General features: G+C 41.3%; 3 protein-coding genes across 4 annotated transcripts in view; all 3 read left to right on the top strand.

Annotated features, from left to right (window-relative positions):
- LOC139413243 (DCC-interacting protein 13-alpha-like) overlaps positions 1-12,054 on the top strand; it is a 32,657-nt gene extending 20,603 nt beyond the window's left edge. Inside the window, exons 5-23 of one of the 2 annotated variants that reach the window (XM_071160384.1) lie at positions 1,937-2,024; positions 2,299-2,332; positions 2,427-2,493; positions 2,635-2,781; positions 3,428-3,510; positions 3,685-3,843; positions 4,118-4,306; positions 4,459-4,501; positions 4,619-4,675; positions 4,915-5,006; positions 5,349-5,534; positions 5,686-5,738; positions 5,971-6,145; positions 6,234-6,270; positions 7,990-8,136; positions 8,449-8,499; positions 8,595-8,684; positions 8,877-11,856; positions 11,892-12,054. In XM_071160384.1, coding sequence (XP_071016485.1) covers positions 1,937-2,024; positions 2,299-2,332; positions 2,427-2,493; positions 2,635-2,781; positions 3,428-3,510; positions 3,685-3,843; positions 4,118-4,306; positions 4,459-4,501; positions 4,619-4,675; positions 4,915-5,006; positions 5,349-5,534; positions 5,686-5,738; positions 5,971-6,145; positions 6,234-6,270; positions 7,990-8,136; positions 8,449-8,499; positions 8,595-8,684; positions 8,877-9,032 — 1,854 coding nt within the window. In that variant the 3' untranslated portion in view covers positions 9,033-11,856; positions 11,892-12,054. Of the gene's footprint in view, positions 1-1,936; positions 2,025-2,298; positions 2,333-2,426; positions 2,494-2,634; positions 2,782-3,427; positions 3,511-3,684; positions 3,844-4,117; positions 4,307-4,458; positions 4,502-4,618; positions 4,676-4,914; positions 5,007-5,348; positions 5,535-5,685; positions 5,739-5,970; positions 6,146-6,233; positions 6,271-7,989; positions 8,137-8,448; positions 8,500-8,594; positions 8,685-8,876; positions 11,857-11,891 lie in introns of those variants that run through there. The other variant, XM_071160383.1, reaches the window with a different exon arrangement.
- An 889-nt stretch (positions 12,055-12,943) lies between these two features.
- On the top strand, positions 12,944-15,881 carry LOC139414209 (homeobox protein ANF-1-like). Its single transcript, XM_071162099.1, has 4 exons — positions 12,944-13,082; positions 13,176-13,360; positions 13,693-13,794; positions 15,774-15,881. The coding sequence occupies exons 1-4, from the start codon at positions 12,944-12,946 to the stop codon at positions 15,879-15,881; spliced, it is 534 nt and encodes a 177-aa protein (XP_071018200.1).
- Positions 15,882-24,801: 8,920 nt separating this feature from the next.
- Positions 24,802-26,922, top strand: part of LOC139414208 (interleukin-17 receptor D-like) — a 57,155-nt gene continuing 55,034 nt past the window's right edge. The window contains exon 1 of the mRNA XM_071162097.1: positions 24,802-24,953. Within this exon, the coding sequence (XP_071018198.1) occupies positions 24,834-24,953 (120 nt within the window). The 5' untranslated portion in view covers positions 24,802-24,833. The remainder of the gene's footprint in view (positions 24,954-26,922) is intronic.

Below are 26,922 nucleotides of genomic sequence, written 5' to 3'. Positions count from 1 at the left end.
CTGTCTGTCTTAACCTCTCCCTTTCTGTTCTCATTTCCTTCTGTCTGTGTTAACCTCTCCCTTTCTGTTCTCCTTTCCTTCTGTCTGTCTTAACCTCTCCCTTTCTGTTCTCCTTTCCTTCTGTCTGTCTTAACCTCTCCCTTTCTGTTCTCCTTTCCTTCTGTCTGTCTTAACCTCTCCCTTTCTGTTCTCCTTTCTTTCTGTCTGTCTTAACCTCTCCCTCTTTCTGTTCTCCTTTCCTTCTGTCTGTCTCAACCTCTCCCTTTCTGTTCTCCTTTCCTTCTGTCTGTCTTAACCTCTCCCTTTCTGTTCTCCTTTCCTCCTGTCTGTCTCAACCTCTCCCTTTCTGGTTTCCTTTCCTTCTGTCTGTCTTAACCTCTCCCTTTCTGTTCTCCTTTCCTCCTGTCTGTCTTAACCTCTCCCTTTTTTTTCTCTCCTTTCCTTTCTCTCTGTCTTAACCTCTCCCTTTCTGTTCTCCTTTCCGTCTGTCTGTCTTAACCTCTCCCTTTCTGTTTTCCTTTCCTCCTGTCTGTCTTAACCTCTTCCTTTCTGTTTTCCTTTCCTTCTGTCTGTCTTAACCTCTCCCTTTCTGTTCTCCTTTCCTTCTGTCTGTCTTAACCTCTCCCTTTCTGTTTTCCTTTCCTTCTGTCTGTCTCAACCTCTCCCTTTCTGTTTTCCTTTCCTTCTGTCTGTCTCAACCTCTCCCTTTCTGTTCTCCTTTCCTCCTGTCTGTCTTAACCTCTCCCTTTTTTTCTCTCATTTCCTTTCTCTCTGTCTTAACCTCTCCCTTTCTGTTCTCCTTTCCTTCTGTCTGTCTTAACCTCTCCCTTTCTGTTCTCCTTTCCTTCTTTCTGTCTTATCCTCTCCCTTTCGGTTCTCCTTTTCTTCTGTCTGTCTTAACCTCTTCCTTTCTGTTTTCCTTTCCTTCCTTCTGTCTGTCTCAACCTCTCCCTTTCTGTTCTCCTTTCCTTCTGTCTGTCTTAACCCCTCCCTTTCTGTTCTCCTTTCCTTCTGTCTGTCTTAACCTCTCCCTTTCTGTTCTCATTTCCTTCTGTCTGTGTTAACCTCTCCCTTTCTGTTCTCCTTTCCTTCTGTCTGTCTTAACCTCTCCCTTTCTGTTCTCCTTTCCTTCTGTCTGTCTTAACCTCTCCCTTTCTGTTCTCATTTCCTTCTGTCTGTCTTAACCTCTCCCTTTCTGTTCTCCTTTCCTTCTGTCTGTCTTAACCTCTCCCTTTCTGTTCTCCTTTCCTTCTGCCTGTCTTAACCTCTCCCTTTCTGTTCTCCTTTCCTTCTGTCTGTCTTAACCTCTCCCTTTCTGTTCTCCTTTCCTTCTGTCTGTCTTAACCTCTCCCTTTTTTTCTCTCCTTTCCTTTCTCTCTGTCTTAACCTCTCCCTTTCTGTTCTCCTTTCCTTCTGTCTGTCTTAACCTCTCCCTTTCTGTTCTACTTTCCTTCTTTCTGTGTTAACCTCTCCGTTTCTGTTCTCCTTTCCTTCTGTCTGTGTTAACCTCTCTGTTTCTGTTCTCCTTTCCTTCTGTCTGTCTTAACCTCTCCCTTTCTGTTCTCCTTTCCTTCTGTCTGTCTTAACCTCTCCCTTTCTGTTCTCCTGTCCTTCTGTCTGTCTTAACCTCTCTCTTTCTGTTCTCCTTTCCTCCTGTCTGTCTTAACCTCTCCCTTTTTTTCTCTCCTTTCCTTCTCTCTGTCTTAACCTCTCCCATCATTCACTCCACACAGGCTACTCCCTCACTCTTCACTTCAAGCCATCCCTTCCTTCACTCTGTTTTTTCCATATCCCTTCCATCTTTCTTCCTTCCTTCTCTCTCTTCCATCTCTCTAACCTCCCCCACCTCTCCTCTCCACCTGTCTGATGAGAAACACAAGACACGTTTCCCTGAGGAGATAACAGTAACGTAACTAACCTGTCTTCTCTCCCACAGCTGAGTTCCTGTCATGCAGTGCTGTCCACTCAGCTGGCTGATGCCATGATGTTTCCCATCACTCAGTTTAAGGAGAGGGACTTAAAAGGTAGGACTCTGAAAGAGTTCCATTCTCATGTTGTATTGTTTATACAGAGATCATGTACATTTAAGAGAGATGGAGACAGATTAGAGGGATGAATGGTGAAGAGGTGGGACTGGGGATCGGAGCCCTGGTCCCCAAGGGCATGTCGTTCGAGGGTGGCTGCGCTTGGTAGTGGCAGAATGTGAGACGTTTGAAATGGACGTTAACCTCTCTTTCTCTTTCTCTTTCTCTTTCTCTTTCTCTTTCTCTTTCTCTTTCTCTTCCCCTTCCCCTACAGAGATCCTGACCCTGAAGGAAGTGTTCCAGATTGCCAACTATTCAGTAAAACATGAAAAATTAATGTTGTGATGTTGGCATGATGTCTTGTTACAAAGCCCATGTTGTAAATGTAATAACACATTTTCTGTCGACAGATCACGACATGGCCATCAACAGATACAGCCGTCTTTCTAAAAGGAGGGACAATGAGAAGGTAAGGTTTCTTAATATAACGTGACGTTGTTGTAACAATAACTTCCTTGCCAAATAAAACCTGACATTTGTGTGCGCGCTTCCGTGTGTATGTCTGCGTGCGTTTGTTGTGTATGTGTGTGTGTGTGCGTCTTCTCTCCAGGTGAAGGGTGAGGTGATGGAGGATGTGTACACCTCCAGGAAGAAGCAGCACCAGACCATGATGCACTACTTCACAGCCCTCAACATGCTGCAGTACAAGAAGAAGATGTCCCTCCTGGAGCCACTGCTGGGATACATGCAAGCACAGGTACATCAGCCTTACTTTCTCTCTCTCGCTCGCTCTGTATTTCTCTCTCTCGCTCGCTCTCTGTATTTCTCTCTCTCGCTCGCTCTCTGTATTTCTTTCTCTCTCTCTCTCTCGCTCTGTATTTCTTTCTCTCTCTCTCTCTGTATTTCTTTCTCTCTCTCTCTCTCTCGCTCTCTGTATTTCTTTCTCTCTCTCGCTCGCTCTCTGCATTTCTTTCTCTCGCTCGCTCTCTGTATTTCTTTCTCTCTCTCTCTCGCTCGCTCTCTGTAGTTCTTTCTCTCTCTCGCTCGCTCTCTGTATTTCTTTCTCTCTCTCGCTCGCTCTCTGTATTTCTTTCTCTCGCTCGCTCGCTCTCTGTATTTCTTTCTCTCTCTCGCTCGCTCTCTGTATTTCTTTCTCTCTCGCTCGCTCTCTGTATTTCTTTCTCTCTCTCGCTCGCTCTCTGTATTTCTTTCTCTCGCTCGCTGTCTGTATTTCTTTCTCTCTCTCACTCACTTTGTATTTCTTTCTTTCTCTCCCTGCTGGAGCATATATTTCTGACCAGCATGTCTGTCTCTCGGTATATCCCAGATCAGCTTCTTCATTTCTTTCTCTCTCTCGCTCGCTCTCTGTAGCTCGGGATCAGCTGGAGAACCTGATATCCCAGATCAGCTTCTTCAAGCTGGGATCAGAGAACCTGACCCAGCAGTGGGAAGACTTCCTCACCGACATAGGAACCAGTGTTCAGAAGTAAGCTTCATCTCCTATCCCCCAACCCTTTGGGATTTGTAGAGATCTGAAAAGATTGGATAGTCTTCAGCAATGGTGGTAGCTCCATCTTGCCCTCCATGAGGCCAAGTGGAATTGTCATATTGCTTACAATGTTTCTAAGGCCGGGCGTGTAATGTGTTTGGTTGTGTCCAGTGTCCGCAGGGAGATGGCCGGGGAGGTGGATGTGATGCAACAGACCATCCAGGATATGGAGCAGGCCAATGACCTCCTCTACATGCCCGACCCTGACCCCAGCCTGGTTCCTGTCAACCGCAACCTCACACGCAAGGCCGGCTACCTCAACACTCGCAAGTAAGAAATGACTGCCTAGCCAAACAAACTGACCTTCCTCAGTCCTGCAACACTGTAGTTCAAGACCAACATATATTTTAAATAAACACCTGGGTTAGTAAATCAAATAAAAAGTCTGCTCGTTTCTATTTGAAGCAACAGTACGGCAGCTCCTGCTTGTTTTTAAACTGATGCTTTTATTCATTTCTAGTGAAAGTGAATACGGTCCAAAATGCCTTAATCGGAACGACGATATGTTTCTACCATGTTTTTACTCCTAAATGTGTTTCCTAAGTAAAACGGGCTTAGTGTCTTCATCCTGGGAGCGGCAGTACTTCTTCACCCAGGGAGGGAACCTGATGAGCCAGGCGCGGGGGGAGGTGGCGGGGGGTCTTGTCATGGATATAGACAACTGCTCCGTCATGGCCGTGGACTGTGAGGACCGACGCTTCTGCTTCCAGATCACATCCTTCGACGGCAAGAAGTAATTGACTGCATATTAAAGCTTTTTTAAATTTTTTAACTAGCGATAACCGCTTTATGAAGTGTTGTTTTTACCTGAACATTTCTAACTTAGTCACAAAAGAAAATGTGAATTTCCACAGACGTTACTGATGCGCTCTGTCTTTGTTTCAGAGTGGCCATCTTGCAGGCAGAGAGCAGGAAGGATTGTGAAGAGGTGCGACAGTAGTTTTAATGAAATGTATTGTGGATGTGTTTATGTATTGTATAAATGTATAATGTAGCTGTGGTATCTCTTAATAACACTGTCCTGTGCTCCTCTTCCCTCCCTCAGTGGATTGCAACGATTAACAACATCTCAAAGAGGATATATCTCAGTGAGAACCCAGAGGTGAGTATCTTGCTATGCTCTGGAAAAGCCTGTGCTTGCATCGTCTTTATATTTAGATTGATATTATCATAGATAGAGCAATGCTCCAACACCCCTGTGTGTGTCCATGGTGTGACATTCACCTAGCCAGTGCTGGATGTCTGGGATGGGATGTGGTTAGTGTGAATCTCATCTGCCCTCTTTCTCTCTGTTGCCAAGCGCATTTCCTCTTTGCTGAAATGCCCTCTTTCTATTGGCAGGAGATCGCAGCCAGAGTGAATCAATCAGCTCTTGAGGCTGTGACACCGTCTCCCTCCTTCCAGCAGAGGCATGAGAGTTTGCGGCCGAGCACGTGGGTTTCTGAACCGTCTCTCCTCACACAATCATAGACTTCATTATTTGGGCCTGGAGTTTTTCCTGATCTGACTACGAAAATCTCTAGGCTTGGTTATACACATTACAGCCTATAACTAGCCTAGCTCACCCTGTAACTTGGAGACAAGTGTTTTTCCTGGTTTAGTCACATGGTCTGGAAAAACTCCTGACCCTACTGTAGTGAAAGGTTTCTTGAGTACACCTTTTTTCTTATGTTCAATGAGGCTAGCATCCCTCGTTTCCATCTCTCTAACCTCCCATCTCTTTTCTGTTCCCTGGGTCTCGTCCATCCGTCTCTACATCTATCCGTCCCGTGTAGACAAGGGCGGCCACCGGCAGCGCGGGCCAGCAGTGTGAGCTCGGCAGGCTCTGAGATGGCCTCTCCGGCCCTCTCCGTCCTCTCCTTGGACGCACTGGTGGCTCCAAACACGCCCATCCAGTTTGACATCATCTCTCCAGTCAGCGAGGAGGACGCAGGACGGGCGAAGGCTGCCGGACTGGGAAGGTCAGTACTACCCAGGGTTTCCTTAACGGTGTATAGGGGCAGGACTAACCCATGGTATGTGTTGAATGGAAAATAGTTCTGAGTCTACTACACTGTGCCAGTCATGTTCTTAAGATGTGGGTGTGTTTCTTTGCTTCCCCTTTTTTGAAAGAAGGACCAATCCTTTTGGTGAATCCGGAGGCACACCAGCTGAGGAGAGTGAAGGTAGGTGTGTGTATGAGTGTGTGTGTGTGTGTGTGTGTGTGTGTGTGTGTGTGTGTGTGTGTGTGTGTGTGTGTGTGTGTGTGTGTGTGTGTGTGTGTGTGTGTGTGTGTGTGTGTGTGTGTGTGTGTGTGTGTGTGTGTGTGTGTGTTTCTCTCTTAGGTGGTCAGGTTAAAAGCGAAAGATGAATTTCTGTGGAAAGAGAAAAGAAAATTGACAATATGTGTCCATCCAGGCTCTATCCTGCACCAGCTGTTCTTTGCGCGTTTCCTGGGCTGTATGGAGGTGCAGAATGCGGACAGCTCTGACGTCATCTATGAGACCATGAGACAGATCCTAGCAGCCAGAGCCATACACAACATCTTCAGGATGACAGAGTCTCACCTGCTGGTCACCTGTGAATGCCTGAAGTGAGACACAAGCTCTTTGCCCTTATTATACAGGCATGGAAATTCATTCAATTCACAGACTTATCCTGTGTGTTGTTTTTGTTTTCAGGCTAATCGATCCTCAGACACAAGTCACACGGCTGAGGGTAGGCATGTGACTGATTGATTGTACAGTTGAAGTCGGAAGTTTACAAACACTTAGGTTGGAGTCATTAAAACTCGTTTTTCAACCACTCCACAAATTTCTTCTGAACAAACTATAGTTTTGGCAACTGTTTACAAACAGATTATTTCACTTATAATTCACTGTATCACAATTCCAGTGGGTCAGAAGTTAACATACACTAAGTTGACTGTGCCTTTAAACAGCTTGGAAAATTCAAGGAAATGATGTCATAGCTTTAGAAGCTTCTGATAGGCTAATTGACATAATTTGAGTCAATTGGTGGTGTATCTGTGGATGTATTTCAAGGCCTGCCTTCAAACTCAGTGCCTCTTTGCTTGACACCATGGGGAAATCAAAAGAAATCAGCCAAGACCTCAGAAAGAAAATTGTAGACCTCCACAAGTCTGGTTCATCCTTGGGAGCAATTTCCAAACGCCTGAAGGTACCACGTTCATCTGTACAAACAATATTACGCAAGTATAAACACCATGGGACCACACAGCCGTCATACCACTCAGGAAGGAGACGCTTTCTGTCTCCTAGAGATGAACGTACTTTGGTACGAAAAGTGCAAATCAATCCCAGAACAACAGCAAAGGACCTTGTGAAGATGCTGGAGGAAACAGGCACAAAAGTATCTATATCTACAGTAAAAATTAGTCCTATATCGACATAACCTGAAAGGCCGCTCAGAAAGGAAGAAGCCACTGCTCCAAAACCGCCATAAAGACGCCAGGCTACAGTTTGCAACTGCACACGGGTCAAAGATCATACTTTTTGGAGAAATGTCCTCTGGTCTGATGAAACAAAAATAAAACAGTTTGGCTATAATGTCCATTGTTATGTTTGGAGGAAAAAGGGGGAGGCTTGCAAGCCGAAGAACACCATCCCAACCGTGAAGCACGGGGGTGGCAGCATCATTTTGTGTGGGTGCTTTGTTGCAGGAGGGACTGGTGCACTTCACAAAATAGATGGCATCATGAGGAAAGAAAATTATGTGGTAATATTGAAGCAACATCTCAAGACATCAGTCAGGAAGTTGAAGCTTGGTCGCAAATGGGTCTTCCAAACAGACAATGACCCCAAGCATACTTCCAAAAGCGAACAAAGTCAAGGTATTGGAGTGGCCATCACAAAGCCCTGACCTCAATCCTATAGAAAATTTGTGGGCAGAAATGAACACGCGTGTGTGAGCAAGGAGGCCTACAAACCTGACTTAGTTACACCAGCTCTGTCAGGAGGAATGGGCCAAAATTCACCCAACTTATTGTGGGAAGCTTCTGGAAGGCTACCCGAAACGTTTGACCCAAGTTAAACAATTTAAAGGCAATGCTACCAAATACTAATTGAGTGTATGTAAACTTCTGACCCACTGGGAATGTGATGAAAGAAATAAAAGCTGAAATAAATCATTCTCTCCGCTATTATTCTGACATTTCACATTCTTAAAATAAAGTGGTGATCTTAACTGACCTACGACAGGGATTTGTTACTAGGATTAAATGTCAGGAATTGTGAAACTGAGTTTAAATGTATTTGGCTAAGGTGTATGTAAACTTCCAACTTCAACTGTATGTAATATCACTGTCAAGATACTTGAGGTTGTCGAGACTTGATGTTTCACGTGACTTCTTGATTTCCTTCTCTCTCTGCCCCTCTCCCTGCTGCCCCCCCCCCCCCTTCTCTCTCCCTCCCCCAGTTCCCTCTCTCCAGCGTGGTGTTGTGTGCTGCCCACCAGGAGAACAAGCGTCTTTTTGGATTTGTTCTGCAGACTGCAGAAGGCAGGGTGGACGGACGACCAATCATTGTCTGCTACATCTTTGAGTCCAACAATGATGGGGAAAAGGTAGATTCTGCTCTGCTGTGTAGCCTTTCTTATTCCATGATATGTAGGTAGAGCCAGTAGTTTAAGGCTGTAACTAGGGCATAGTTACACCACATTTTCCTGGTCACCACACATGCCAATGTCTTTTTATGATCAGGAACAAGTCCTGGCTAGGAATAAGCATATTGTGTCTATGTAGTAATGGCACTATCAGTTAAAACAGCTTATAGGTTCCGTGTTGTGGCAAAATGAAGACATTTGCATGTGTGTCTACTGTTACCCATGGTCATTTCTCGTTATCTCTGAGTGTATGTTGTGTTGTCCTCCTTTCAGATCTGTGACAGTGTGGGGTTGGCCAAACAGATAGCGTTCCACTCAGAGATGGTAAGAAATGTGAGAAGTCGAGCTCTCTGTTCTAGTGGAATTCATTTGTTAAGATGAACCGTCGTTGCTCACGTTTTTATTTTTTGCTGACTCAGGATCGCAAAGCCACGGAGAAGAAGAAGGAGCAGGACAGGGCCAAGGAGAAACAGCAGGAGGAGCTGAATAAACAGAAACAGATAGAAAAGGTGTCCCAGAAATTCTATCAAAATCACAATATCACAATCCTATTCTCGTTGACTCATAAATCAACGCCTATCTTGGCCAGTTTCTTGTCTGTAATCACAGCTGTATTACATTCTGTGTTTAATGATGTTACAGTAAACTGAATGATTTGATTAATTGATTTGATTAATCAATGAATTTTCATGAACCCACAGGACCTAGAGGAACAGAGCCGTTTGATTGCCACCTTCAGTCGCCCCACCCCCCTTGCCGCTGGCACTGACGGACAGTTCCTGGTGCTGAGCAACAGCCAGTCAGAGGACAGCGATGCAGGAGTGGAGGGGCGGGAGAAGGGTGAGTCAGAGGCCTAAAAGAATGGAACCGAGAGATGTTACTGTTGGCTTTCACTGAATACTACTTTGGATGACCAAACCACTGGAAGTCAGTCATTTTCAATGGAGGGAGGCAACTTGAAGAGGTGACTTGAGGAGACCATGAGAGATGCAACCGTTGGGGACAATTTCACCAAGTTGAGCCAAAGTTCAACTTTTACGCAAATCATCAGCGATGCAACTGCTGGCTTTGATCCTCTGCTGGATAGCCCCCCCCCAATGTGCTGTTCAGAGGAAACACCCACGAGAGACATAGCCTTGTCCCAGATCTGTTTGTGCTTTTGCCTACTCCATTGTCATTGTCGAACAAAACAATTGCATGACAATTCCATAAGGAGTTGGCAAGAGAGCAGAAACAGACTCGCACCCAGGCTACAAGGGACAGGCTTGACTATGTGTTACCACAAAGTAGTTTCCCATGAAAACAAACAGACAGAGGTGGACTTGGTTCCTCTCCAGACGCCCACCTTGGCTCCTCAACCCTGGGCCTGCACAAACACAGCCTCTCTCTGGTTTCACCTCTGGCTCCTACTGTTGGTCAATGAAGGAACAGGATTCAGAGTGCAGATAGACTTGATCAATAAAGGGCAAAAAATATATACTTCATAACATAAAAAACTAGAAAGAAAAAAAAGACCCCACAAGCTAAGAAAAGAAGAGTAGAAAAAGAACCATGTGACTGAACAATCAAAAGAATCCTTCCGGATCATTCTCCACCTTGTGTAAATGATCATGTATTTTATACTCGCAATTATATAGAAGTATACTGTCAGATAATATGGAAGAAGAAAAATAATGCTTTTCCGGTTTTGTTTATTTGGAAATTCAGGTGCAGTTCTGACTGAATACTATGGCTTCCTAAAAGTTAGAGATTATAGAGTGTACTAATATGGAGGGAAGACATTGCACATGTTAATACTGTAATAATAGATTTCTGTATTGTTTGCGTAAACAGTATACATATTGTCTAATTAAGCAATAAGGCCCGAAGGGGTGTGGTATATGGCCAATATACCATGGCTAAGTGCTGTTCTTATGCACGAAGAAACACCAAGTGCCTGGATACAGCCCTTAGTCGTGGTGTATTGGCCGTATACCCCCCCCACCCAAGGTGCCTTATTGCTATTATAAACTATTTACCGATATAATTATAGTAGTAAAACATGTTTTGTCAAACCCGCGGTATGCGGTCTGATATACCATGGCTGTCAGCCAATCAGAATTCAGAGCTCGAAGCACCCAGTTTATAATCTACAGCTGTGAAAAAGTACTTGCATGATTTTTTTCTGTTTTTGCATATTTTTGATACTGAATGTTATCAGATCTTCAACCAAAACCTAATATTAGATAAAAGGAACCTGAGTTTACAAATAACAAAATAAAAGTATACTTATTTTATTGATTTAATTAACAAAGTTATGCAACACCCAATTCCCCTGTGTGAAAAAGTGATTTCCCCCTTACACTCAGTAACTGGTTGTGCCACCTTTTAGCTGCAATGACTGCAACCAAATGCTTCCTGTAGTTGTTGATCAGTCTCTCACATCGCTGTGGAGGAATGTTGGCCCACTTTTGCCTGCAGAACTGCTTTAACTCAGCAACATTTGTGGGTTTTCATGCATGAACTGCTTGTTTCAAGTCCTGCCACAACATCTCAATTGGGATTAGGTCTGGACTTTGACTAGGCCATTCCAAAACTTCAAATGTATTGCTTTTAGCCATGTTCATGTAGACTTGTTTTGGATCATTGTCTTGCTGAATGACACAGCTGCGCTTCAGCTCACAGACGGATGGTCTGACATTCTCCTGCAGAATTCATGGTTCCTTCTATTGAAGAAAGTCGTCCAGGTCCTGAGGCAGCAAAGCATCCCCAAACCATCACACTGCCACCACCATGCCTGATCGTTGGTATGAGGTTCTTACTGTGGAATGCAGTGTTTGGTTTTCGCCAGGCATAATAGGACCCATCTCATCCAAAAGGTTGACTCAAGTTTGCCAAAAAAGCACCTGGAAGCACCTGGATGATCACCAAGACTCTTTGAAGGATGATTTATGGACAGATGAGTCAAAAGTATGACTTTTTGGACGGCATTGGTCCCGTTATGCCTGGCGGAAACCTAACACTGCATTCCGCAGTAAGAACCCTGGTTCTCGGCGGTGGTGTGATGGTTTGGGGATGCTTTGCTGCCTCAGGACCTTGTCTACACTCAGCCTCTCGTCGTTAGCTAACAGGTTTGCATGTGCTTTGGATCCTATCATGAAGATAAATAATTGTCACATACATCCTTGTCAGTTATTTTTTTTCCTCCATAACATTATTACTACCATTTGAATGAACCATGTTTTGTTTCGAGTGTGTTTTGGTTTCAAGATGATGATGTTGATCTTGTACCCCTAACACCAATAGTGGTATGCTCATAAATGAATCAACGTATTGCTATACCTTCTTCCTGAAGTGTCAATGTATTCATCTGCCAGGTTGAAGCAAGAACAATACTGTATTACAAAGTGCTAAATTTAGGGCTGTGGCTTTAAGGTGTTGTTTTTTTTAACCCGTTAAGTACGTTAATCTGTAATGTATTGGAATGGTTTGTATGTTTCTCAGATAATTTCTGTATAAAGAAGCACACTACGTATGTATGCTATGTATAGGACATATTTCCAGAGGTGTTACCCATTGCTCAGATGTAAATTTGTTCTGAGCTCTGGCTGCAAATTTGATCAGCTCATAGAGAATACAACTACCATATCAACAAAGTGAAATTGATTCGGTTTATATAAATAGAAGTGATATCCCAGAAGGGTTGAGAATATTTATTATTTCCATTTTGGGGAAAGGTTTTGTGAGTGGTAAACTGGGTTACCTAGATGTTAATATGGGGGGCTGCACTTTAGTACTTTATGCAGTGGGGGATATGCACCTATTTAATGTACATATTTCAGTGATTACTGTTTCAGTGTCCTAAAATAGCTTTTCAACAATAAATATACACCAATTCAAGGATTAGGGTTGTGTTTTATCGCTCCTGGTTCAAAGTGGTGTGTGTGTGCGTGCGTGCGTGCGTGGCGCCTATAGGCTGCAAATAAGCCATATTCTTTCTTAGAGTAGCCTATTAAGTATTGCTCTTCTTTCAAAACAAAAAGACTGGGCGCGCCCGTGCACATTGACGTCCCTTGTGTCCAAATCCTCTCCGTTCCATTCAGAGCGAAAAGTAAACAAGTGAGTTATTTGTTTAAAGCTCCCGTTGTTCTGTTCGTTAAAGCGAGCGAGCACTAATCTGCTTTTGAATAGGTCGATTCGAGGAGGAACAAATGTTACACACGATTTTCCAACAACACGCCAACCTGCCGCTTTGACGGCTTTTGTTTGTCCCCAACATAATTCACCGTCCTATATGCATCACAACGGCAGGATGAGAGAATATTCATCAGGATTAAACCTAATAGTATTAGAGGATTATTATTAGGATTGGAATTATGTGATACTTGACTGGTCCCGCATAATGATGCCTGCAGACAGTAGGCCTATCTAAAATAGTGCCCAGGTTTGGCGACATGTGGGAATGGGTTTGATTTTCTACCTTGGTAGTTTTGAAGAAAAGGATGGCATTGCTTTTTTGTTTCAGTTCTAATATTACGTTTGACGAATCCACTGTCCTTAGGAGATAACACCTTTATGCCTAGGTCTATTTACAACCCCCCTAATCTGAATCGGGTAACCTGCGACTCATCGCGCCCAGTGGTGGGGGGTATTCGATTCACATGCTAAACTTTTTAGAACCTCTGATTTTAATTAGTGACGTATGAAAATCCCTGATTCGTTTAAGTCGTCACCCGAGCAGCCAGCATTCAGAGGCCAGTAACTTTTCAGAAGAGAGTTGGTTGACAGTATGGCTGCACCTACCGTTAGTTGCCAGATCAGGCTGGTTGACGCAAAGCCAGTTTTCACCATAGACAGCATCCTTGGGTTGAATTTGGACAGGCCAGGCCTACAAAATGTGTCTGTGAAGCTGTATCGACCTTGGACAGGTAAAACACTATTGATTTCTCTCAAGTAAATTCTGATAATAACGAATGTCATTGTCTGTGGAGTTATATTAGGTTTTGTCTGGTGTTTTTCAGAATTGGAACCAACGCAACAGAGAAGTCACACCATAGTCAATAGACCATCGGAGCCTTCCGCAGAGATAAAGGGAACAGTAGAAGAACAGAAGCTCAACTGTAAACAACACTTTACGGAGTCCTACAGGAGAACATTAAACTGGTACATTGGGCGCAGGCCGCGGACGGCATTCAGTAGCACACAGGTAAAAAAAAAAAATATATGTTTCATTCACAGATATGCGCAGTGTTCACATGCCTCCATCGTGGTGCATCAGTAACAAAACATTTTAATAACATATTTATTGTAGATAGCCTATATATCGGCCGAAGGGCAGTTAAAGTGTTTTATTTTACCAACATTTTGTTTGTACGATGTCATAACTGTGGGATTTTGCTGCAGGGTTACAGTTATCAGTATTTACATTTATCAGTATATACATTTGTGTTAAATGTGTATCAATTTGTGACAGATGTTTTCATGGAAATACAATTTGATTGATATGATTTATTGATATGATTTCTTCTTGGGGGGCAGATTGAAGTCTTGGAGAGTGTGTTTCTCATCAACTCATATCCGGGTATTGACATCAGAGATGAACTGGCACAAAGGTTACATCTGGATGAGGATAGAATACAGGTAGGCATAAAACTGTTTCGAAATTACATTTAAAATGGGGATGTTTTTACCCTGAGGCCTAACAAAGTTAATTTACTGTTCAATATGAAAAATAAATCAAATACAAGTTTTTGAACAATTAATTTGATTCATGTTAATTTATATACAGTTGAAGTCGGAAGTTTACATACACTTAGGTTGAAGTCATTAAAACTCGTTTTTTAACCACTCCACAAATTTCTTGTTAACAAACTATAGTTTTGGCAAGTTGGTTAGGACATCTATTTTGTGCAAGACACAAGTCATTTTTCCAACAATTGTTTACAGACAGATTATTTCACTTATAATTCACAGTATCACAATTCCAGTGGGTCAGACAGAAGTTTACATACACAAAGTTGACTGTGCCTTTAAACAGCTTGGAAAATTCCAGAAAGTGATGTCATGGCTTTAGAAGCTTCTGATATGCTATTTTGGAGGTGTACCTGTGGATGTATTTGTGGATGTATTTCAAGGCCTACCTTCAACCTCAGTGCCTCTTTGCTTGGCATCATGGGAAAATCAAAAATAAATCAGCCAAGACCTCAGAAAAATAATTGTAGGCCTCCACAAGTCTGGTTCATCCTTGGGAGCAATTTCCAAACGCCTGAAGGTACCACGTTCATCTGTACAAACAATAGTACGCAAGTATAAACACCATGGGACCACACAGCTGTCATACCGCTCAGGAAGGAGACGCGTTCTGTCTCCTAGAGATGAATGTATTTTGGTGCGAAAAGTGCAAATCAATCCCAGAACAACAGCAAACAGCACCCCTGAATAAGGTAGTTAACCCACTGTTCCCCAGTAGGCCATCATTGTAAATAAGAATTTGTTCTTAACTGACTTGCCTAGTTAAATAAAGGTTAAAACATTATTTTATTTTTTAAAATTTAAACTGGACAGAGGAACTTTGCCTAGAAAGCCAGCATCCCGGAGTTCAGTTGTGTACCGTGGCCTCCCACTCCTCTTTCTATTCTAGTTAGGGCCAGTTTGCGCTGTTCTGTGAAGGGAGTAGTACACAGCATTGTACGAGAGCCTCAGTTTCTTGGCAATTTCTTGCATGAAATAGCATTGATTTCTCAGAACAAGAATAGACTGACGAGTTTCAGAAGAAAGTTCTTTGTTCCTGGCCATTTTGAGCCTGTAATCGAACCCACAAATGCTGATGCTCCAGATACTCAACTTGTCTAAAGATTGCCAGTTTTATTGCTTCTTTAATGAGAACAACAGTTTTCAGCTGTGCTAACATAGTTGCAAAAGGGTTTTCTAATGATTAATTAGCCTTTTAATATGATCAACTTGGATTAGCTAACACAACATGCCATTGGAACACAGGAGTGATGGTTGCTGATAATGGGCCTCTGTACGCCTATGTAGATATGCCATAAAAAAGCAGCCGTTTCCAGATACAATAGTCATTTACAACATTAACAATGTCTACACTGTATTTCTGATCAATTTCATGTTATTTTAATGGACAAAAAGTGTGCTTTTCTTTCAAAAACATTTCTAAGTGACACTACATTTTTTAAAGGTAGTGTGTATATATATATGCAATTATATTTATATAAAAAAACTATTCGCTTGATCGCCTCACTTTACAAAATATTAATTTATATACATTTGTTTAACAGTAAATCAACTTTGCAAGGCCTAACTTAATTGTTTTGGGATTCTACTTTGATTATTGAATTATAATTGCATTGTAACAGCTTTCAGCAGTTCTTGTTATTACACAGAATATGGACTCTTTCTTCTTGTAACAAACATGAAATAAAAAATCTGTTAATTACAATGTAACATGTCAACAACAAAAAAATATGCCTGAGTACTTACAGCAATAACCTACTAGACAGGCATCTTCATGCTCTAAAACTAAAGCTAATTTTTTGTTGATAAAAATTACACCATAAAGGCTGTTCTTAAAAGCTCTGTTGACATTGTCCCGTTCTCCACAGATTTGGTTTCAGAACCGCAGGGCCAAACTGAAACGTTCTCACAGAGAGTCACAGTTCCTCATGGTGAAAAAAGCCTTCGCAGATCTCAAGGACAAAGAAGAGGAATAGTCCTAATGATAAACACAGACCTTATAGGGGCCTTAATTACCTTAATTAAGCTTATCACTCTCTCTTTCTCCCTCTCTCTTGCTCTCTCTCTCTCTATATATATATATATTTAATATATTCTGATGTAAATGTACATTTTTCCAGGGCAGCGTTTCCCAAACTCGGTCCTCGGGTCCCCAAGGTGTGCACGTTTTGCTTTTTTCCCTAGCGCTCCTAACACTACACAGCTGCTTCGAATAATCCAAGCTTGATGATGAGTTGATTATATGAATCAGCTGTGTAGTGCTAGGGCAAAAAAAGTAAACAAAACGTGCACCGAGTTTGGGAAACCCTGTTCCAGGGTATGTTCATTTTTATAAACAGATAAGACCATTGTCAAATACATTTGTGGGTACGAAGTTTATTGAGCTATATTGGCAAAAATGTTTATCTTCTCCAACAATAGAATACATTTCTGAAAGTTTAGATTATTAAATGATTTAGTTTGCAAGCAGCTGCAGGTTGTGGGTGTTCCCAGAACATCCAGAGTTAAGCTCTTCTTATTGTTCGAGAAACACCCTGGTAGGAACCAATTTGTCTCCTTCAGTAGCGCCTCAGCAAGGCAATTAAGTTTAGGGGAGTGAGAGACAAAAGAGTAGCAGTGAGGAAGCCTGCCCTGCAGGCAACAGGAAGGAGAAGGTATAAAGGTTTAGATCGTAGAGAAAGCTTTGAGAAAAGAAAAGAAAAGAAAAGAAAAAAGTATATTTAAGATAATTTCAGATAATTGCATTTATGCTCTGGCAGGCATCTGCACCTCTCTTTTCTGACTAAAGTAGGCCCATAAACCTCTACTTGTGGTGTCATGCAGTAAAATAAAGATAAGGAACAGGGAATTTAAGTTTACAACTCAAACCAATAGGCAACCTCTTGATTAACCCACTACTCTACTAACATGGTATGGCTGCAGTTTCAATGCCTTAACACAGGAGGGTGCTAAAGAATATCAAACGATTCTGTCTGTCTCTCTCCTCCCCTCTCTCTCTGTCTAGTCCTTTGCCCCCTACTCTCTGACTCTCTGGGTCTATTCTACACTAATAAAATATAATTTCCCACAGAAAGAGTGAGTGATTCTGTTTTTTGCCCACATGTAGGCTACTGGACTCCTGTGTGATAATGTTTCCAATGCTCAGCGTTCATGCAGCAGAAAAGAGGATATTTTTTTCATGACTTCAAATCAAACTTTATTTGTCACATGCGCCGAATACAACAAGTGTAGACTTTACCGTGAAATGCTTACTTACAAGCCCTTAACCCAACAGTGCAGTTCAAGAATAGTTAAGAAAATATTTACAGAGTAGACTAAAATAATAAGTAACACAATAAGAATAACAATAACGAGGCTATATACCGGTACCGAGACAGTGTGCGGGGGTACAGGTTAGTGAAGTAATTTGTACATGTAGGTGGGGGTGAAGTGACTATGCATAGATGATAAACAGCGAGTAGCAGCAGTAAACAAAATGGAGGGGAGGTCAATGTAAATGGTCCGGAGGTGATTTTATTAACTGTTCAATGGAGACACCAGATCACCTGAAATGTGTGATGGGTGTAACTGCACAGATACTGTCCCACATGCATCACTTTCCCATTAGGTTCTGAGTCTATTCCAACTTTGATCTTCTACATCTTATGTCTGTAGAAATCAGAGAACCTTGGCCAGCAGGAGTGCCACCGTTTCTATGTCTCAGCATCCACTATGAAGGAAGTTGGAGGTCGTTTTGAGAGGCAACTAGCATACTACCTTAGACTTCCAGTCATTGCACTAATGATATTTAGCAACTTCCTTCAAACTACACAGAGACACAAAAATGGTATCCACAAGTTTTTGACACTAGAGAAGTAGATAAAGGGCTTCATTGTAAAAATCCCAAACTGTCCCTTTAATTGATAATTGCTTAATCATTTACCGACTGAGTTGTCTACTACAGATTATGAGAACTACATAATGAAAATGTATGTTTGCAAAGTATAAAAATACAAACTATTGTATGTACTATTATGATGCCTATTTTGATTTTACTTCACAGTAAGTAAAACAAATCTGATATTGACAGAGATTTACTGTATATAACAAATGCATCCCCAATACATTAAAAATGTATCCACGATGAAGTTGTTGGGGTCTTTTTGATAGTGGGGGGGTTCACACTGCTTACTCAAACTGCATTAGTCAATACAGTACTGTCATACCATAATATATGCCATTATGTAGAACCCGCTTTTATCAAAAGTACAACCGTGAGTCCACACATTTTCATTTATGAACTCATTGGGAATCAAATCCACAACTCTGGTGTTGCTAGTGCCATACTCTTCACTTTTCTTCTCACTTTGGTGCAATTCTCACAAGTATCTGGTACATTTTCACAACTCTATGCACAGAAATCAAAACAGATCGTTTCATGTTTCAAAACTCTTAAGCACATTTTTAATAGACTTTTCCCTGTACCAAATCACTCTTTGAATTGATACATATTCAATCTAAGTATAGTTTTTCAAAATGCAATATTCACTTTACTTTAGATTTTCTTGTCATGTGTTAATACAATTACACTGTAGAATGTGTAGTTTTACCTCAAATGTATCAATTTGGCATACATTTATAGTAGAAAGAGGAGGAAGGGAAGCGCTACTAAGGTACACAATAGTACATTTTGGTAGATAGAAGGTGCTCTTTGGTAAAAGGGGTAAATTGGTCGTCAAAAAGAAAGGAGGACCAAGGCACTCTTCATATAATTAATTAAAATGCCTTTATTAGTATAGCATGTTTAATAGAAAAAGTTTTTTTTAAACCGAGAAACCGTACTCCCTGACGAAGGTCATGCAGCCGTAACGCGTCGGTTTAAAAAAAAAACTTGTTTCTATTGAACATGCCATACTGATAAAGGCATTTAAATTAATTATTTGAAGAGTGCCTTGGTCCTCCTTTCTTTTTGTTGGCATACATTTATGTTCGAAGTTGAAACAAAATCATATATGGATGCGCCTGTAAATACTACATCATTCTCCATCACCCAGTGTGCTACAATAAGACAAAGTGGAAAGAGTCACTGTGTCAAATCAAATGTTATTGGTCACATACACATGGTTAGCAGATGTTAATGTGAGTGTAGCGAAGGGCTTGTGCTTCTAGTTCCGACAGTGCAGTAATATCTAACAAATTCCCAACAACTACCTAATACACACCAATCTAAGTAAAGGGATGGAATAAGCATATGAACATAAATATATGGATGACCGAGCGGCATAGGCATGATGCAATAGATGGTATAGAGTACAGTATGAGATGAGTAATGCAAGATATGTAAACATTATTAAAGTGACTAGTGATCCATTTGTTAAAGTGGCCAATAATTTCAAATCTGTATGTCGGCAGCAGCCACTCAATGTTAGTGATGGCTGTATAACAGTCTGATGGCCTTGAGATAGAAGCTGTTTTTCAGACTCTCGGTCCCCGCTTTGATGCACCTGTACTGACCTCGCCTTCTGGATGGTAGCGGTGTGAACAGGCAGTGGCTCGGGTGGTTGTTGTCCTTGATGATGTTCTTTTTGGCCTTCCTGTCACATCAGGTGCTGTAGGTGTCCTAGAGGGCAGGTAGTTTGCCCCCGGTGATGCCGGTAGGTGAACGGATGATCTCTGCATGTGTGGTTCCCACCATGAAGCATGGAGGAGGAGGTGTGATGGTGTGGGGGTGCTTTGCTGGTGGCACTGTCTGTGATTTATTTGGAATTCAATGTATTCTTAACCTGCATGGCTACCATGGCATTTTGCAGAGATACGCCATCCCATCTGGTTTGCACTTCGTGGGACTTTCATTTGGTTTTCAACAGGACAATGACCCAACACACCTCCAGGTTGTGTAAGGGCTATTTGACCAAGAAGGAGAGTGATAGAGTGCTGCATCAGATGACGTGGCCTCCGCAATCATCCAACCTCAAACCAACCTAGATGGTTTGGGATGACTTGAACTGTAGAGTGAAGGAAAACAGCCAACAAGATTTCAGCATATGTGGGAACTCCTTAAAGACTGTTGGAAAAGCATTCCATGTGAAGCTGGTTGAGAGAATGCCAAGAGTGTGCTAAGCTGTCATCAAGGCAAAGGGTGGTTACTTTGAAGAAACTCAAATCTAAAATATATTTTGATTTGTTTAACACTTTTTTGGTTACTACATGATTCCATATGTGTTATTTCATAGTTTTGATGTATTCACTAATATTATACAATGTAGAAAATAGTAAAAATAGAGAAAAACCCTTGAATGAGTAGGTGTCCAAACTCTTGACTGGTACTGTATGTTTATCCTTTATAAACATTGGTGTCTTGACGGTGTGAGGGAAAATGTTGTTGCCTAAAGTTTGACCGGTAGGGATATCCTTGTCTCATCGCGCACCAGCGACTCCTGTGGTGGGCCGGGCGCACAGTGTTTCCTCCGACACATTGGTGGTCGGAGGAAGGGGGTAAAATAAAAAAAATAAAAGAGATTTCTAAACCTCTCTGCAATTGACAGTAATCCTGTCAATGAATGCTCCGTCCTCACAGGCACCTGAGCCTGTGTAGGGATGTGATTTGAATGTGACTGAAGGAGTGGGATGGTTGTTTTGATTTGTTTTTGTATTTTGTATTATCTTCAAACCTGTACAGTAGGTGGTAGCAATACACTGTCATGATGTTGGCCTGGGGTTAGGTTTATGACAGTCATAAATACCTCTTCCCCCCTTTTTCCTCTCTCTACCCTACTGAGGTTACATTTGCAACAACCCTTGGTTAACATAGAGATTCTGGGAACATCAGTAGGTGGGGGGATATTAACTATATTCTGGTAATCCGAACAATTGAACATATGCGGTGGTACTTAATGAATATGATGTCAGTTCGGTTGTCATCTGAGACATTCTCGTCAATGATAAGATGACATAAACTCTACAGTGGAAAGTCTACACATCAGAGTTATCGGATTCACATGGATTTATTGTTCAATTTAAATGTTTGAATATGAAATTATTTGTGATGGGATGAAATGTAATTTTAGCTTCTAAAATGTGAGATTTGGGTCTTCATAAGATATGGCTCTGCTCAATCAGTGGACCGCCCCGGTGAAGGGACATGGGCTATAAAACTTTTCAAACATGCCCTCCTCTCCCTTCCTATATGAGCCCTTGACGACAATATAACTTCCTGTTCCGAAGATGTGAGGACGACGGTCCTATGTCAGAATGGTTCAGATAATAACTACAGAACGAAGCCAACATCAGTGTGAGCTTTGATTGCGAATGGTATGAACTTTGAACTCTTATTCACTACAGAAGTGATACCTCCTAGCCGTTGAGTTAGCAACAGCAGATGCAAACAAGGGTTAGGAAGGAACAGACAGAGTATCCCGTCTATCACACAACGACGTTACTACAACGTATCCAATTGACCACCAGAGACATTCTTCAAAGGACCCGGTTGGGCAACATGGCCTTCCATCTACCACCAACCTACCGAAGCGCAGCTCAGTTTTGTATTGCTGATTCAAATTGTTAGCCAGGGTTCGTGCAGATAACCAAGAATTTACAACTTTCAGATGAGAATGAAGTAAGATGACGATTGATATTGACTGCTATTGATGTAAAATATTGCTAGGTCTTTAAGAGTTTATTCAGAAGATAACAGCTCTATAAATATTATTTTTGTGGTGCCCGACTCTCTAGTTAATTACATTTACATGATTTGCTCAATCAGGTGATATTCATTACGGAGAAATTATTTTATAGAATAGCATGTCATATCACTTAATCCGGCATAGCCAAAGACACGACAACACCAATAGGTGTAGTCTGCCATAAAACTTTATAGAAGAAGAACAAACATGAGCTGTGTTCGAATAACCATACTAACATACTGTACTACATGCTTAATGGGTATGTACTACATACTATAAGTTCATTTTAGTATACTGTAAACGAACTGTATAATTTCTGTTGATCGTACTAGAGCTTTGCCTGTCTACAGGAAGTTGATGCTGTTTCTCAGTGGCGGATTTAGTTATAGGTGACATGGGCAGTCGCCCATGGCGGGGCACGGGGCACCTGAACAATTTTTGGGGGAATGGTGACATTTGCGCGATCACTTTTCTATCACTCATTTGCACGTCACGTCAATTATATCATGTCACCGTGTGGGACTGTGGGTCAATTAACCTGGTTGGAGTGGGCGCCCTGATTCAAGTTTGTGAGCTAGGCAGGCTACTGCCTGGGAAGGTCTCCCACTCAGAAGTACGAGATGGGGCGGGGGCGAGGGTAGGTTAACCTCAGATCTCCCCAATGGAAGTCCAAGAGTAGGGGGAGTGGGGGAATCTATCAAATAGCGCACCTCTAACTTTGTACAGTATTAATGCAATTAGTAAAATCAGTCATCCTATGAAATGCTACCAAATAAACTACAATTCATTCATAATACTGTTAATATATAGTTTCACAGACATATTGTCGCATTATTTTCTGGTTTGTATGAAGTAGTTAACAATAATATAAAACTAATCTGCACACCACCAAGTTGAATTGGTTTAGTCTTGACTCTTGGTTGACAGTGTTGGGGATGGGTAATGTATTGATGCTCGAGTGCCAAATCAACACAAATTTGTTTCTATTTGCCTTTGTTACTTCTTTTTGATATTTGTGTCTTATTTTTGTATATATTTTTTATATTTATATAGTTTTAAATGTTATGATTATTTATTTGTGTTGTTCCAAATGTCTGAATAAAAATTACAGTTAGTGCAGAATGGTGCTTTTTTTTAGGGGGACGGGGGGCGCTGTAGGGGCGGTTCGCCCAGGGAGCCATACAAGTTAGAACCGCCACTGCTGTTGCTATGCAACCTCTTGCTAGCTTGTTAGCATAACAAATGACTAGGTAAACATTTTACGATTTCGGGTGTGTTCGTAAATTCAATCTGCAGTACCAGAGTGTGCTCTGGGCGTTCCAGAGCGTTATCAGATTGTAAATTCAGAGCGATTCGCTCTTGGAGAGTTCAGAGCGCACACTGGACTCTCTGGGCGAGGAGTAGGGTTGATCCGAGCGTTCAACAGCAGTCAAGCATCCAAGCCAACTGGCTAACGTTGGCTAGCTACTTCCAGACACAATTGAGAGAACACCTCACTCTGACCATTTTACTTGCCGTAGCAGAGCTGGTTAGGCTGGTTATCCAGAGCGTTGGTGACTGTAAATGTGCTGCTAGCAAGAATTACACTTTTTTCCCCCACACGTTTACTGACACCGGCCATATTCAACGGGGCACTAGAGTGCTCTGAAATTTAACAAGGAAAAGCACATTAAGACCCAGAGTCTCCTTTTCAAGGGATACCTGGCCAAGAAGGCAGCAACAATCAATACATTACATAATTATAACACAAAACAATACAATACAACATTTTTAAAAGCATTTACACTCCTCTGCAACAGAGTCTCCCATCATTATTTTTAATTAATTCAGTGGCACTAGCAGACCGGGTATGGTAACTGCTGGTGGTGAAGGTGACTAGACTACAGAGGTAAAGAGGGAGTTTACCCAAAAGGGCTTTGTAGATGAACACATACAAATATATCTTTCTGCGTATATAAAGTGTCCTGAACAAGCTTCTTTCTAGCCATAAGCGGGAAGCAAGCCTTATTACAAAAAATAAAAATCCAATTTAATTTTAAACTTTGTCACAAGATTATACACATGAACTTTAAAGGACAACTTGTCATCCAACCAAATACCTAGGTATTAGTAGGTTGACACTTTTTCAACGGGTAAGCCACCAGATGTGACAATGCTAAAGTTCTCAATGTCCATTGAAACGCATGACGACTATACCACTTAGCTAAGAATGATGTGAATAATCAAGTCAATAAACGTTGATTAGTTAGTTAGATAGCAGATAGTTAATATACTGCCTGTCAAGTTCGATGTATTATTATCCAACTAATGTTAGGTAACTGCTGTAATGCTATGCGGTTCGTAAGGATAGTGTTTCTAACAAATTGTCAGCCAACATAACGTGCAACATAACTTATTTGAAAAGTCATGCCTTTATTACATTGCTCAACATTTTCTTAACATTTGCCATTAGTTCAATGAATTTGTATTCGCTCTGGACGGACTTCGGCTGCATTTTTTCCACCATTTTCTTCAAATCTGAAAACGTTGTGAAGCCACGCCCACTTTCGGATGAATTGCATTATGGGCCGTAAAAGTACAAAATAGTGCCCTCTGCATGTATACTTTGTATTTTGGTGAATTTAGTACAAAATCCGGGAACTTTTGGCATACTAACTATATCCATACTATGACCAATATGACCAATAAGCATACTATATACTGAAATAACGTCACAAATAGTATGGTTAGTGCGGTAAGTATGAGTATTCCAACACAGCTTTGGTAAAAGGAATAATATGTAAATAATGTAAAATGTAGGCTACAGATACCGGTAGCCCTTATGGAAACTTGAAAATGTAAGGTTTCAACCCATAGGAGTCAATTGTCAAATGTTCTCTGTATTCGCATAAGTCAACAGCCTTGGGATGCTTCAAGACATATTACAGGTTGAAAGGGGGCGTATACCTGAGGAGCAGGTGGGGACAATTTAGGAACTTTATTGGAGATTTCCAAGACAAATCTGATGAGATTGGTTTTTTTTTTTCATTCAAAATGGTCACTTCATTTGTACAATTCCAGAGTGAAAGAACAGGCTCACATATTTGCGGGGGGCAGATAGAAAGTGACCAAATATATTAACTTTATGCCAACCAACTTCAAGAGCTGTAGGTAGGCTACTACAGGCCACAGCCCCACTTTGGGGGGGGAACATTAGACCAGCATCACAGAGACATTCTGGGACGGATCGAGCTCCACAGTAGATAGTCTGCATGGACTAGAGAGGGTATGGCTGCGCGAGCGAGACTATTTCATCTAGCCACAATTGTATTCCTGTTTTCGAACTACTACTCCGCCTCCCAGGCACCAGGCAGCAATAAAGGAAACTCGGACAAATGCAACAATAAGGTAACATTTTTTTAAAACATTTTTTTAAATCAGGGATTTCTGAAAAAGCTGCAGATAAACGTCTTGTCATGAGCGCGCGTCAAGTTCCAAGTCTCGGAGCTTGCTGAGTTCTTCTCATGCTCAGTTTTGACATTTTCTTTAAACCTAGTTGTGGAAATTATAGGAAGTATAGCTATTTATCCCAAAACATTTTGGGCGGAAGTTTTTTTAACAAATGAAGTGAACACTTCATGAAGTCAAAGCTTTGGTTGAAAGATATGTATATTCTACTTTACCTTTTTTTCCAGTCTAGTTTACAGTGATATTTTATAATAATAGTCTATCCCAATAAACCCACGAAGGATTTACATACAACCATGTTACCAGTGGTGGGAAAAGTACCCAATTGTCTTACTTGAGTAAAAGTAAAGAACTTGTTTTTGATTTATGGATAGGCAGGAGCACACTACAACGCGCAGACAATTTCCGAACGAAGTGTTTGTGTTTAGTGAGTCCTCCAGGTCAGAGGCGCTAGGGATGACCAAGGATGTTCTCTTAATAAATGTGTGAATTGGACCATTTTCTTGTCCTGCTAAGCATTCAAAATGGAAAGAGTAATTTGGGTGTCAGGGAAAAGGAATGACGTAAAAAGGACATTATTTTCTTTAGGAAATGTAGTAAAGTTAAGTACAGATACTACTTAAGTAGTACTTTAAAGTGTTTTCACAGACGTACTTTACACCTACAAAAACATGGAAAGGGGCAAAACGAATCTAACTAGTAGTGGACAGTTGGAAATGGCTATTAGTTATATAAGGTGAAACTGTTGCAGGATAGAAGTGGTGTGTGTGTGTCTCCGATCCACTGTCTCCAAAAAGGTGTTGACCTTAGTACAGTCCCATTTCACTGCCAATTGTCATGATAATGTTGTGACAGTAGACATGGCACAAGGGGTGTTGGGGACCTATATTTTAGAGGGGGCATGAAGTATAATGATTAGAGAATAATCATTATGCCTATTTCTGTGTAAAATTAAATAATAATAATTTAAAAAGTGCCAAGAAACATTCAAAGTCCTTGAAATTTTCTGGATTGACTGACCTTCATGTCTTAAAGCAATGATGCACGGTCGTTTTCTCTTTGTTTATTTGAGCTGTTCTTGCCATAAAATGGACTTGGTATTTTACTAAATAGGGCTATCACAATACAACTGATTGGCTCAAATGCATTTAGAAGGAAAGAAATTCCACAAATTCAATTTAACAGAAATGTATCATGTTAAAAAATGCTTTTTAGAACTTTCTCACCGACGGCACAAACCGTCATTCTGTAATGTCAGCCAAACTATGAAACATATTCATTTGCAAGTGATGGACAGTTGAAGAATCTAACTTTTTTTCATAATGGATATATCTGGGAATTGCATCATAGGTTTCAGCGGAAGTCTGGAGGAAAAATGCAATCAACACATTTATATATAACAGGTCATGTGTCCCAAATGGCACCCTATTCCCTATATAGTACCCAACTTTTGACACAGAGAAAGTAGTGCACTATAAAGGGAATAAGGTTCCATTTGGGACGCAGGGCAGGTGAAATCACCCCTTTGGTTTCCTTTTGTGCTTACAACCACAAAGTCCCGCCATACTACAGGGGACAACGAGATAGTTGTTTGAAGAGGGTCCCTGTCGTACCTCTATGGGCCGGTTAAAATGTTTAAAAACATAGCAGAGAACTCAACACATACTGTAACGTTTCTCTGAACTAAATTAAATAAGGGAAATGCATTAGTCTATTTTGAAGAGTACACGGTCTACACATAATGTGTATTTTTGTTGGCATAAAATAAATGTTCTGATTGTAATTTGGAAGACTGCTTCCCAATTGTTTCAATTGTCTGCTGTACTTCCTATTATGTGGACAGCCATGCGATCAGAGGCAACAATAACATTGATAGCAGCAATAGCACTAATCACAATACGACTCTGTT

The sequence above is a fragment of the Oncorhynchus clarkii genome, chromosome 7 (assembly GCF_045791955.1).
Source record: "Oncorhynchus clarkii lewisi isolate Uvic-CL-2024 chromosome 7, UVic_Ocla_1.0, whole genome shotgun sequence".
Lineage (NCBI taxonomy): Eukaryota > Metazoa > Chordata > Actinopteri > Salmoniformes > Salmonidae > Oncorhynchus > Oncorhynchus clarkii.
This window is presented reverse-complemented; position numbering and strand designations above follow the sequence as displayed.